Here is a 12,682-nt window from a genome sequence, read left to right on the forward strand (position 1 = left end):
CACACACACACACACACACACACACACACACACACACACCACTAAATGAGCCACAGGATTCTTTAATGTGGGATATTGCTTCTTCTTTGGTTGTGTTTGCTTTCCATAATTAGTTTTAGAAAAAACACGATTTGAAGATGTCACACTGCCCTCTGAAAAATTATTTTTCTGCATTTTCATATTTTAAAGAGGCAGTTAAAATAGATCTGTTTATATCCTATCTTATGTTTGTGTATGCTGAGACTATAGAGCTCATAGTATACATACCCAAAGTTTCAAATACTGAGGTCAGGTTATATACGTAAGCCCTACAAGCCCAAAAGCTCAGGCTGCTCTTGGCTCTGTATGATGTCAGTGGAAGTGGAGATTCTTTATATGGTCGTTTCGAGCGTGCTGCTCTGTCTGCGAGCACACCTTCTGTTCAATGTTTCTGTTTACAAGAGAAAGCCAATTAGAAGAAAGCTACCTTAATGTGAGGGGGGTGGGGGTTGTAAAACACCATATTTTAGGCAGCTGATTAACTGTGGAGCTGCACCAAGACCCAGCCTGGGTTTATTTAGTATAATAGGTATTATTTTGAACTGCAATCTAACCATTAGAGTCCAATAATAAAATATTGCAACTGAAAGTGATTATAATCAACCACTTCTCATAAAGTGAAGAATGGAAAAATTTGGACTCTTATGAAAGTAATTTCCACAGTTCATTTTCTAATCAGTAATTTTTAAAATAGTTTTCAATGATGATTAAAAAATAAAATAAAAAATAGGCAGTAAGCAAAAATAGAGTTTGTGTTAAATACATACACATGCATATGATGAATGTTTATGATGACTTTATCCTGTGTCTTCTCAACCTGCACAGACACAGGCATAGTGGACTGCAAGCTGAATTTCCCCCACCCTGCCTGGTACTGGGACACCCTGCTCAAGATCTGTGTGTTCATCTTTGCCTTCATCATGCCCGTCCTCATCATCACTGTCTGCTATGGCCTCATGATCCTGCGGCTAAAGAGCGTGCGAATGCTGTCGGGCTCCCAGGTTGGAAAAAGGCATTTTCTTTCAAAAGCCCCAAAATTGCATATATAATTTCTTTCTCTTTTTTTGCATTTTGTCAAGGGGATTTAATTAGATGCAAATTGTGCATTTTCTAAAATTATTAAACCTTGGGTATAAACCTAATTGATTTTATTTTTCAGAATAATGAGGCACAATAGCAACCTGCCCAGAGCATGCTTGCAAATATGGTGCTCTCATCACTCTCAAGTCCAAGTAATTAGGGAAAATCAACTTAAGCCTGAGGTTGCGGCTTAGTTTTAATTAACCTCTTAGTGCTCACTAGCATGAATATGGGTAGAATGAAAATTCTGCTGCCATGCTTTAAAAAGCATCAGCTTTCTCTGAATGAATAAAGATTTAATGAAAAACATAAACATACAAAGGCAAATCACAATTTTTTCAACACAAGAGTCTAATGACCAAAATGCCTCAAAGCTAGTTGTCTTTTTTTATTCAAAGGGGGGAGATAAATGGTAAGGTAACACCACACTGGAATGCACGACAGTAACCTTTCACTAAGTATTTGAGTTGTTGCATAATGAAAACATCCAAAAGCAGAAATAAAAGGAAGAGTAAACATTCTTGTACACAGGATTTGTTACTGCCTATAGCTCTTAATTCTCTCCTCTTACTCTCTCATCCTCCCTTTCAGGATTACATTCTCTAATCTCCATCCTTTTCACACACTAGCCTCTCTGCTCTGTCATTCTTTCGTTATTATTTATCTTTCCCTGCCATCCTGCCTTCTCCAGTTTTTTTTCTTTTTCATCTTTTCACCAGTCTTGTACCCATCACTAATCTGCCTAACTTTTTCACACACAGGAGAAAGACAGGAATCTGCGTCGAATCACCCGCATGGTCCTCGTAGTGGTTGCCGTCTTCATTGTCTGCTGGACTCCTATCCACATCTTTGTCATCATCTCAGCTCTGATCACCATCCCCAACTCCACTTTCCAGACTATCACCTGGCATTTCTGCATCGCTCTCGGCTACACAAACAGGTGCCTAGCAGAGAAAAATATGCACCGTTTTTGTTTTTCGTCAAAATTCTGGATAATTGTTTTTAGAATTATTCATTTAAAAGGAAAATGGTGCAGGACGGGATAATAGGAGAATGTTATCAGGAAACCACATTATATAGTAAAGTTGAATTTAGCTTTAGGCTGATTTTTGTGCTTGTTATAAGCTTTGATCCTGTTTTTTGTCTCCTGCAGTAGTCTGAACCCCATCCTTTATGGCTACCTGGATGAGAACTTCAAGCGTTGTTTCCGTGAGTTCTGCACCCCAAGTCCTTCAGTGTTGGAGATACAGAATTCATCCAGGACTGGAGCCAGTAGCCGCAAGATCCCACAGCGTGAACACATCAGCGCAAACACAGGAGAAAGGTCCAATCAACAGGTCACCAGTGTCTGTATTACTTGAATGTTTTTAAAGGAGTAGTTAGGTAGGAGCATTTAGTGGAAGTCTTTCACTCTGTGTTTCAATGTTAGAGGAGAACATCGACAGCTTTCAAATATCTGTACAGTTGGTGGCACAGCTGGTAAGCTTGGCTTGCATAATTTTTGTTGCCAGAAGCAGAGATAATGAAAGTCACTGTGCCCCCTCAAAAGTATGTGCAATCTAAACTGACATGCAGTACTGTGCAGAAGTCTTGAGCCTGCCTTCATTTTTTCATATCTTGCTTCCAGGAGCCAGACTTTCTTGACATTTTTATTAACAACAGTTCTCCTGTTTGTTTTTAAGGTCTTTCTTAGATTTTCTCTGGATATGCTGCTTTTCAGTCCAGCTCTTATGCCTGACAATTTCCAAGGCGGTTTATTTGTTAGTGTTGGTGGGGTTTTTTTTGGTAAGCTTGTTAACACTGACCTATGAACCACTTGAGCATTAGAAAGACACCTAACTCAAAGGACAAACTAGTGCCATGAATACAAGTCATAGACAACTTTTTAAATAGTATAATAATAGCGAGTTTCAAAAGGAAGATGACACAGTTTGATAGTCAGAAAATGGCTCTGGTTTTTCACCAAGAAGGTGATTCTCAAAATGCTATTGCATGTATGGTGTGTCCTTAAAAAAAAGGAGGAAACTGGACAAAAGGAGATGAACAACATGTGAAAGTCATGTTCTTCGGAAACAAAAAAAAGAAAGAAAAAGCTAGCAAAGACGTGACACAGGACCTGAGAGATGCATCCGCCCCTTCACTGTAGCCTCATCAGTAAAGGTCTCTATAGAAGGGTGGCAATAGAGAAGGCTTTCTTAAGAGAGGGAAAGAATCATTTCTCACTGGCTGCAGTGTGAAAAATCAAAGCATAAACATGGTGAAGGCTCTGCCATGGTTTGAGGCTTATTTCACCCAGTGGGGGATTTTGTCAAACTGATGGTTTTATGAATGTAGAAAAGTACTGTCAGATTTTGTAAAACCACAAAGCATCTAACCGGTGATAGCTTCATTTTCTTTTCCTAAACACACTGTTTTGCCTTAAATACTGTGTTTCCACGTATGTTAAACCTTTTTTCAACAAATTTGCTTCACCCAGTTCTCTTTTCCGTAAAAAATGAGGGGAGGCTCAAGTCTTAATTTTGAACAGAACCAAGTTAAAAATGTCTATTCCTGCTTGTAGCATTAGGCTAACTTAAGCTAAGGCTGTAGCATCATTTCATACCGTGAACTATGTCGACTGCATAACAGGGCGAATTTCAACAGCACAGTGTTTAGAGGAAATGACATTTGAAAATACCTGGTTTCTGTTGCAGCTCCTTGTTTTATGTCTTCCCTTCCTTTATTCCTGTGCCTTTTGCGTTCCCCCTCTCAGTGTTTTCTGTTCATTTTGTGAGACATTTTGAAGAATATGTTCTCATGTGGCGTTTGGTGCTTTTAATTCCCCCCATTGTTCTCTCACTATCTTCATTAACGTCTGATTGCGTTCACCTGTTTCTTATTATGCTCCTCTCACTGGTGGGCTTTTAAACCCAGTCCCAGCCCAGCCCTCTATGCTCCCACTCTGACGTGTATAACTGCTACTAATATGACTACTGAAGGGTCTCGAAATTGCAATGGTAGGGTACACTTTCTATCTCAGTTTATCCTCCTATCAGATGGACCTATTAGGATCAAGTCCTTACTCAAAAATATGCCATTTTCGGTTCAAATGTATTTGTTATAATTCTTATAATTCTTTTTTTTTGGTTCTTTATTAAACACATTAATAACAACAAAGTACAATGCACTTTTTGAAAGCATGTACAACATTTCCACAAAAGTAAATTTGTCTCCATAATATTTAGCGAGCTGAGCTCTGACTGCACTTCTTGCACTTCGCTGCAGTGCTTCTTGTTTACATTTAATTTGTGTCTATGTCCGGACCTACCATTAAATGAAACAGTCATGTTTGCTTTACAAAGATAAAAGCAGTATCAAACTCTCAGCAACAAAGCAATAATGAATTTATCGCCAAACCTCAAAGTTATCCAAGAATTTCTAGTGAACTCATGGCCATGGGTTCACAAAGTGTGTAATAAGATAAACGTCCTTTCTTTCTCTGCAGGTATGACTAGCCTTGGAGGGGTCGTCAGTGGACTCTCGCTGTTGTGGCAGTGTTCCAAATGACGATCTCAACTCAGAAGTCACCCAGGTCACCACGGGGCTCTGATTATCCACGTACACATAAGCCACATTCACACAACCATTCAGGACACGGCTAAGACACAACAGCACAGAACATTTTAGCCAGAATGCGTAACTGCATCAGGCCACTACTCTGCCAGCTAGTGTACCTAACTACATGGCTGTGCAAGCTTTTTTACACACTGGTTACATTGATTGGGTAGCACATCCGGACTGTTTGTGAAGTGGATTTGTGGCATGTTTTTTTTTTTTACTGGATGCACATGTTTCAAATGTAGCTCTGTGTGAGTCTAAGCTAAAACAATCCCTAAATTCAATCTGTTAACAGCTCCACACCTGCAGGGCCAAAAAATGATAGACCTCAGGATCTATGATTAGGAGACACATGGGAGAATAAGCCGTCTTTAGCCTATCACTGTGCCAAAAGGAGATTTGCAAAATATTCAACTAAGATGCAACCAAATTTCTCAAAGGAGGTTAACAATGCTACAATGCTGAATCCCCTTCTTACAGCCCAGGTGGCCTTGAGGTAGCTGGAAACCTAAAATGGCAGCAGGATTTGTTTTAATGTGGACTGCTGACAGTACAGGAGCCTTCACTGTGTTATTTTAAAACAAAACAACCCCCCCACCACCACCACCACCACCACCACCACCACATCTGATTAAAAGGAATGCACATACCTCACATACAAATGTATATAGAAGAATGGTCCTGTTTTTAACATTTGCAGGGGGGACCTCCACCGTGTAGTCATACTCAACTCATACAAGTTATACTCAAAGAAAACCAGTCATTACCACATCAGGGTGTCTGAATTGAAGTTTCTGCACTAAGTTGAGAGGTAAAACTATTTGTGTTACCTTAGTATTGAATGGACTACGCAGATTCAATATGTGTGGTAAACATAAAAATATACTGACAGAACTATAAAAGCCACTTTCACAAGCCACCGATACGTATATGTGTCTTGTTTTGTTCTTTCTGCTTTGTACAGAGCTGCCCCGTTCATCAAAGTCTCGTATTAACTAATTCATTATAGTGTAAAAAATTAATCAGTTAAATGTATTTGTCAAGCTCATATGGCTTCACACCAGTCTGCCACTTTTTTTCCAGATGTCTAAAAAGAACAGATCACCGTGTTGCTGCGCGGCACAGGATCTGCTTATCGTTGGTTCTTTTCCTCTGTCACTGCATGAAGACATGATCGTAGAGAAAATGTCTTTCATAGCTAATTACAGCGCCTCACACTGCTTCTATATCAGATCAGCAGCTTTTCACTTTTACACCTGATTAGCAGAATTTTCCGTCGAGTGATCTACGTAGTGCCGTTCAAACTTTGGCCACTTCAAGAAGATGAGTTGTGAGTTGCACTGCACTCAGTAACGATTTCACCATGAAGCACAGATGTAGTACAGTATTGTACTTTCTCTGCAAACTCTGACATATGTACGAATGTCTATTTGTTTACCACAGTGCATCCTTGTGGATGCTCTAAACCAGCAAAAAGCTTTCATCAGCCTGTCCTGCACAACCTTCAGTGTGTGCTGTTGCAGCAAATAGTGCAGACGTATGCTTTTACCAGTGTATAGTTAAGCAGCCATTACAACAGGTATGGGTTAAAGTGGAGTCACTTCTCTGAAAAAGTTTAGCCAAGCGGGACAGTAACACCTGTTGTAATCACTAGAATTGCTTGTGCCTACGTGTTGTGCCATATGCCAAACTTGAGCGCCTTTTTTCATAGTAGCTCTACGCGATATTCAATGTACTGGTATTTTTTTCTAAGGATCTGTAAAAGTAAATGATTGTATTAATCTGCCATGTAAAATATTGTAAGTATTCTGTCGCTTTTTTTAATGAATGTGAAATCATTAAAATCAGTGTGGTCCTACACTATATATGCATATATATAAAACACCCAGCACGCCCCTGCGGGCGGTTTATCCTTCAAGCTCGGGTCCTCTACCAGAGGCCTGGGAGCTTGAGGGTCCTGCGCAGTATCTTAGCTGTTCCCAGGACTGCGCTCTTCTGGACAGAGATCTCCGCATGTTGTTCCCGGGATCTGCTGGAGCACTCGCCCTAGCTTGAGGGAGTCACCGTATGCCTATGCTGCCGATTACCACGGGGACCACCGTTACCTTCACCCTCCACATCCTCTCGAGCTCTTCTCTGAGCCCTTGGTATTTCTCCAGCTTCTCGTGTTCCTTCTTCCTGATATTGCTGTCATTCGGAACCGCTACATCGATCACTACAGCCGTCTTCTTCTATATATTATCTATATATATATATGTATATTATTAAATCTGCTTTTAATCAGTACGTTTGCAAATCAGAATACTGTGTATGTAAATTGTTGTACACAGAGAGTTTAACTTTGCAAATTGTTTTTGATGAAAAGTGCTATACGAGGATGGCACACTGTGCATACTGCTTCAGTGTGAAAGACTAAACTGTAGATGATTCTTCGCAGCCCATCAAGCTTCAAAACAGCAGCAAAATTTGCTCTGTGGTGCATGAGCTGTCAAATGTTGTATCTCATGCGCAATGTGTTCTTCATTTGGCAACGAGAACATTATGTTTCATTACACAAAACACATCATGTAAACAAAGGAGTCAAATGTCAGCTTTTGTGCAGCGTTTCAGGCCAGGAATGAAGAGAAGGAATGAACAGTTGTAGCAGCAAACAAAGGGAGGAAGGGTTTTAATCGGACTATGTTTCCACCTGAAGTCTAGAGAAATTCCTGTTTAGATAACTTGAAGAGTGGCTATAGCTGAGCGTGAGAGCTGAGAGTTTGCCACATTTGTTAACTGTGTCGTAGATTAATGATCTCCTCAGGGTGAATGATGTCCTTCTGCACATTGTATAACAAGAAAATTTGTTATGCTGAAAAAGCATACATGCTAGAAAAGTTTAGGTTTAGTCTAGTGTTGCAAATAATTAAATATCAGCGAGCCAGGCAATCTGTTTAAATATCTCCAATGCTGAAGCTTTATGCATGGCATTGTTGTATTTAAAAGTTGTCTTTCATGCATTTGTTTGTGTTTGTATGAAGTAATTGTTGAAATCATTTTACAGGAGCAGTCAGAGGAAGACAAACAGGCTTGGAAAAACGAAACATAAGAGGAAGCAAGCCAAACTAATATTACCTAAAATAGCACAACATTTGTAATCTGCTACCAACTTAAAAGCCTCAACCCACTTATAGAGCTAAAAAGACTCAGGCTGGTCTCAGAATTCAAGCACTAGAAGCTCAGTAGATATTTGATCATATATGTAGCAGTAAAGTTCATATTTAAGACCCTGTTTTCAATATTCTTTAGCTTACTTTAACCAGCTAACTGTAGGTGAAATGGTTTCAGTCCACAAAACTGAAGGTTGCTGCTACAAACAAGAAGCCTGCTTTGATCTACTTCTGCTAAAAATCAAGGATCCATTGATTCAGTAATAACTAGAGAGCCTCTCTGGAGAGCACACCATTCGCCAAAACCAATAACCTATCCTGCAATTTTAAATTGACTCTTGCCTGAACAACTCGAAAAACAAAAAATAGCGAGGTGAAACGTCTTTCACCTTTACGCTTTCTAACTGCATGTGTGCAGCTACAATAAGATGATGATACTCTAATTCCATTCAAATGAAGAAAAACATTACACTATCCACCCTGAAGGTCAGCAAGGTACATTTAACATGTGCAAGATGCAACATCTGGCTCCGAGTGCACCTAGAACTGAATCATTACCGTCCTTGAGCTGTACATGTGCTGCCATGAAACTCTCTCTTCTTTATTTTGTTATTTATGAGAATTATAAAAAATGTATTCTGGTCTTAAAGTGACATGTCTTGTGATTTAATGTTAAAAACAAGAATTTATGATTTATGGATGGCTCTCTGTAACACTGTACATGTAATATTGCAGTTATCTGGTTGTTGTCTATGGATTAAAGTGTCATTAAATCTAACTGAACTACCTTTATTCTTGCATTTAAATAAAACATTATCTACATTCCAGTCTTCCTTGTATTCAAAAACAAGAATGTTTTCCACGCTCAAATTAAACACAGTGCAGCTGGTCTGTGAACCCAGAGACAAATACAAATACTGACAACAGAAACAGATCATGAGGAAAAATGAACTATACAAAATACATTTTGTTGCCTTCAGGCAGACTTTACTCACATTCAGCAGCTTGAGTGTTTTCTCCCATTAATCACGCATTACCTCCTACCACTATAATTTATCACCAGATAATCTATAAACATATTGCTGCGACATTTGGAAATTTCACATGTCAGCCTTTGGGTGCTGCATCACCTCAGAGTGATGTTAACTTTTAAAAATGACAAGATTTCAACATAAGGCTATACATCCACACATTCAGAAGAAATTTACATTCACTAACATGCCTGAAAACACTTATGCCAGGACCACTCGCGGATGCTGGGCATGCACGTGCCAGTGGAAGCAGAAGGCAGAGGATTGGCTGGTTGTAGAAAATGGGAATGAGTCAGGAAAGCACATGTAGTCAGGAAGCAAACGTGGGTGTCATCATGCGGCATCTTTTTTCAAAAGTCTGGAACCGCTGCCAAATTTGTACCTGTATGTGAGGAATGGGTAATGAGTCCCCTGTGAGCACCTGTGCACTGCAGCAGTGACTAAAAACTATGTGGTGCATTTTTTTTCTTTGGTATGTTCCTTCAGTCTGCTGTAATAACACCACAAGTGCCCTGTAAGCTTGACACATTAATAACACTCAGCGAGCACGTGTTGTGGTCATGTATTTGTTCTTTTTTTCCCCAATACAATAAAAAGTGCTGTTAAAGTTTTTTTTAATCTTTTTTTTCTTTTTAGCAATTCTGCTTGTAATTCTCTTAAATGTTATTCAATGTTCAAGGATTCACATGCAAATGAAAACCATCTAAAATCTATTGTGTCTCCCTTGTATATTTGAAATGATAGTTTTCTCAGCTGTTGGGCCTGATTATGGCCAGGTGCATTTCGTTTGCAGTGCTCTCACTCAGCAAGAGGGCACACGCTTGACATATGGTGCAGTATGGCGTAATATGTGTTACCAAGTGTCAAGGGAAAGTAAAACAGGGCATTTTAAAAGGACTGAAAACTGTTTCAGCAGCATTTCATTTTGCTCACTCTGGGACTGATTGTCTGGATAGCTGCATAAAAAAAAGAAAAAGAAATGATTTAGAGAGGCTATTTCCAAACATATTGGAAAGATGTCCCAGATTGCCACATCACTTTTTTTGTCTAAAATACAAAACTTATCATTTTTATCAATATAGACTCCATTCAGTCTTAGCATGTCTGTGTAATGTGCACGAGGGTTGTACACATCATCATGGTTTCAGAAGTGCATGGAAGTATTCACAGCATGTATTTGCCGCATAGATGCTTCAAACCCCATCTTGTCATGTAAGCGGCTGCTCAGGAGCCAGACATTGCCTTATTGGACTTGGCAGCATGATTTATCCTGTCATAGCAATTATTACGAAGTGACAGTGATTGTCCCGTCTTCCTGCAGAGACCGAGACCTCACCCAGACCCGATGTTGTGAATCTGCCCTTTTCCATATGGAAAGCCAATCAACCAACACAAACCTAATCCCCCAAAATCCAAGTTTAATAACTTGATATTTAAAAGGTTAAACCTTTGTCTTGGGGACAAAATCAAGGGTCTGTGTTGTATAAAATAATACAAAAACACAATACCGTGACCTATTTCATGCTCCAGTCTGGAAACCTAATATGCGCTTGTGCATGCAGGGGAGAGCTGATAAGTTATGTATGCAAATGCACTCTTTCTGATAATCTTTTTTCAAAACTGGACAAATTTGATAAGATATTTGTGATGCACGCGAACATTTCAATTTAGTAAAACAAACAGAAAGCTTTCTCTTTCTCTTGAATACTAAACGTTTATGTTTGTAGATTATCCAAAAGAAATATGTCTCATGTGTGATCCACCCATGTAAATGGTTGCTTTTGTATTAATAGCGAGCAAGAAACATAAACAAGGGGACATTTTTATGAGTTGTTATTATGAGAAATAGAAGATTTATGAAAGACAAAATAAATGCAAAACAAACATTTACTCTTTAATAAGCCTTCACTGAGATTTATGGTCCCATTAAAAATAAACTTCACTTTGTTTAGACTAAAGACTTGCATCGCATCATCTCCAATAGTCTTGGCTTCATTAGTGAAATGAACTATTTTTTACTTACTTAAATACGGCTTCTATTTGTTTCAGAGTCATGCAGTCTTACCTGCTTACCTGGTGGGAAAACCATGTGCTGCTTTCTAATAACAAACTCCTGCATGATTGAAGCATGTAAGAAATAGAAAGACTAATGACTTTATTTTTCATTTGTTTTATAGCAGCAAAAAACATAAATCTGTTATGAAATCTCAAACAAGGAGGGTCAAAAAGGAGTGAGTTTGTGTGTTCGGGGCTGTGTCGAATCCAATTTAAGTCCTTCAGGCCTTGATACCCCAGCGCTCCTCTGCGCTTTCATAGAGCAGTGCTTTCCTCAGGCTATTTCACACTCTTAGATAAATGGCTAGCTGGCTCTCCTCATTTGATGGAGAGGAACATAGCATTTTACTGCAATGGCTCACAGCACATAGGGAGGGTGAGAGCCAGATGCCACAGTCAGAATCTCAGGTGTGGTGAGGAAATGAAAGTCATGGAGGAAAGACACAGAGCAAGCCAGCAAAAAAACAGCCAGCTGGTCGAGCTTATCTAAGCAAATCAGCGTGACAGACCACTGAGTCCCACAAAACTGCCACCATCTTATGGCTCTAGTTGCCAATAAACCAGCCATCCAGCAAAAAGTGGGCAGTTTGTCATCTGACCAATAAGTTGCCTCCGTTTGTCAGTCCTCCAACCAACCACGACTCTGAGTACCCAACAGGGTGTAGTTTTCTTGTGCTTCCCCGTCTATCTCCAGTGCACGGTAGTTGGGAATGAGCCCGGGTTTAAATCAATGGAAATATCGCTGACTCCATTTCTTACTATGCTGTTACTCAACGAGACTGTGGGGCACGGGAACCATCCAGTCAGGTAATATTCCCATCAATCCACTTGATTTCATTACCCTGTTCTCCGCTAGTGCTTTGCTTTGCACTTTCCAGGTCCCAGCTCACTAAAAGATTGGCTATCAAAGTTTGATTATCACATCCCAGCAGCTGTTATTTTGCCATAGGTGTAACTTTCTCAGAGTGGGATAAAAATTTACATATTTTTTGTTTTTGATTGGAAAGCCAAAAAACCCATAAAACTACTGGAAACACATATATAATCTGTCTGTACTCATATAATTTCTTTTCATATATTTACAGCACCCATTATTTAAAACTTGCATGACATTTTCTTCCACACATTGCAAGACAGTTACACACTTTGGGACTTTTATTAAGGGCTTTTCAGCAGATGTTGTAATACCAGCTACAAAGAAACTTTCAACACTACTTGACACACTTTCTAACATCAAGGTCTTCCTGGTGAATTTCTGCATAAATTGCGCAGGTTTGCTCTCTAACCTGACCCTCCAACAAAAAATTATTCCAGCACTTCTGAAATTCACACATGAAGAGATAAAAGTGAGTGACTTGGACTGAGGTTAGAAAAAGCTTTGTTGCATTTTCTTACACATCAAGATCAGACAAGTCAAATGAATGATTGCTTTGCTTGTCAGTTCATTTTTTCAGATCCCAGTTTATTATAATTATGGCACTGGGCTTTGAGGCTTGTTTATTGTTAGTAGATTAGCTTGTTTATTTCTCATACTAATTGCAGTCTAAGTTTATCCTCTGCTAACACAGGTCTGTTATCCACCATCTTCTTCCACTTCTCCAACATGCAAACTCCACCCTGAAAGACCACAGAATGGATTTAAACCCAGGACCTTGCTATTGTGAGGTGACAGTGCTAACCACTACACCACTCTGTCAGCCAATCAACAAAGATTACCAAGGAATTTCTTTA

The 12,682-nt window shown here is 39.3% G+C and overlaps 1 protein-coding gene across 3 annotated transcripts in view; it reads left to right on the forward strand.

Moving 5' to 3' along the window:
* Positions 1–6,611, forward strand: part of oprm1 (opioid receptor, mu 1) — a 38,732-nt gene extending 32,121 nt beyond the window's left edge. Inside the window, exons 3-6 of one of the 3 annotated variants that reach the window (XM_005947330.2) lie at positions 865–1,040; positions 1,881–2,059; positions 2,273–2,456; positions 4,604–6,611. In XM_005947330.2, coding sequence (XP_005947392.1) covers positions 865–1,040; positions 1,881–2,059; positions 2,273–2,456; positions 4,604–4,609 — 545 coding nt within the window. In that variant the 3' untranslated portion in view covers positions 4,610–6,611. Of the gene's footprint in view, positions 1–864; positions 1,041–1,880; positions 2,060–2,272 lie in introns of all 3 variants that reach the window. The other 2 variants (XM_042220320.1, XM_042220319.1) reach the window with 2 other exon arrangements.
* The last annotated feature ends 6,071 nt before the right edge of the window (positions 6,612–12,682 follow it).

Source organism: Haplochromis burtoni, unplaced genomic scaffold (genome assembly GCF_018398535.1).
Source record: "Haplochromis burtoni strain Fernald_Lab_line unplaced genomic scaffold, NCSU_Asbu1 Contig_46, whole genome shotgun sequence".
Classification (NCBI taxonomy): domain Eukaryota; kingdom Metazoa; phylum Chordata; class Actinopteri; order Cichliformes; family Cichlidae; genus Haplochromis; species Haplochromis burtoni.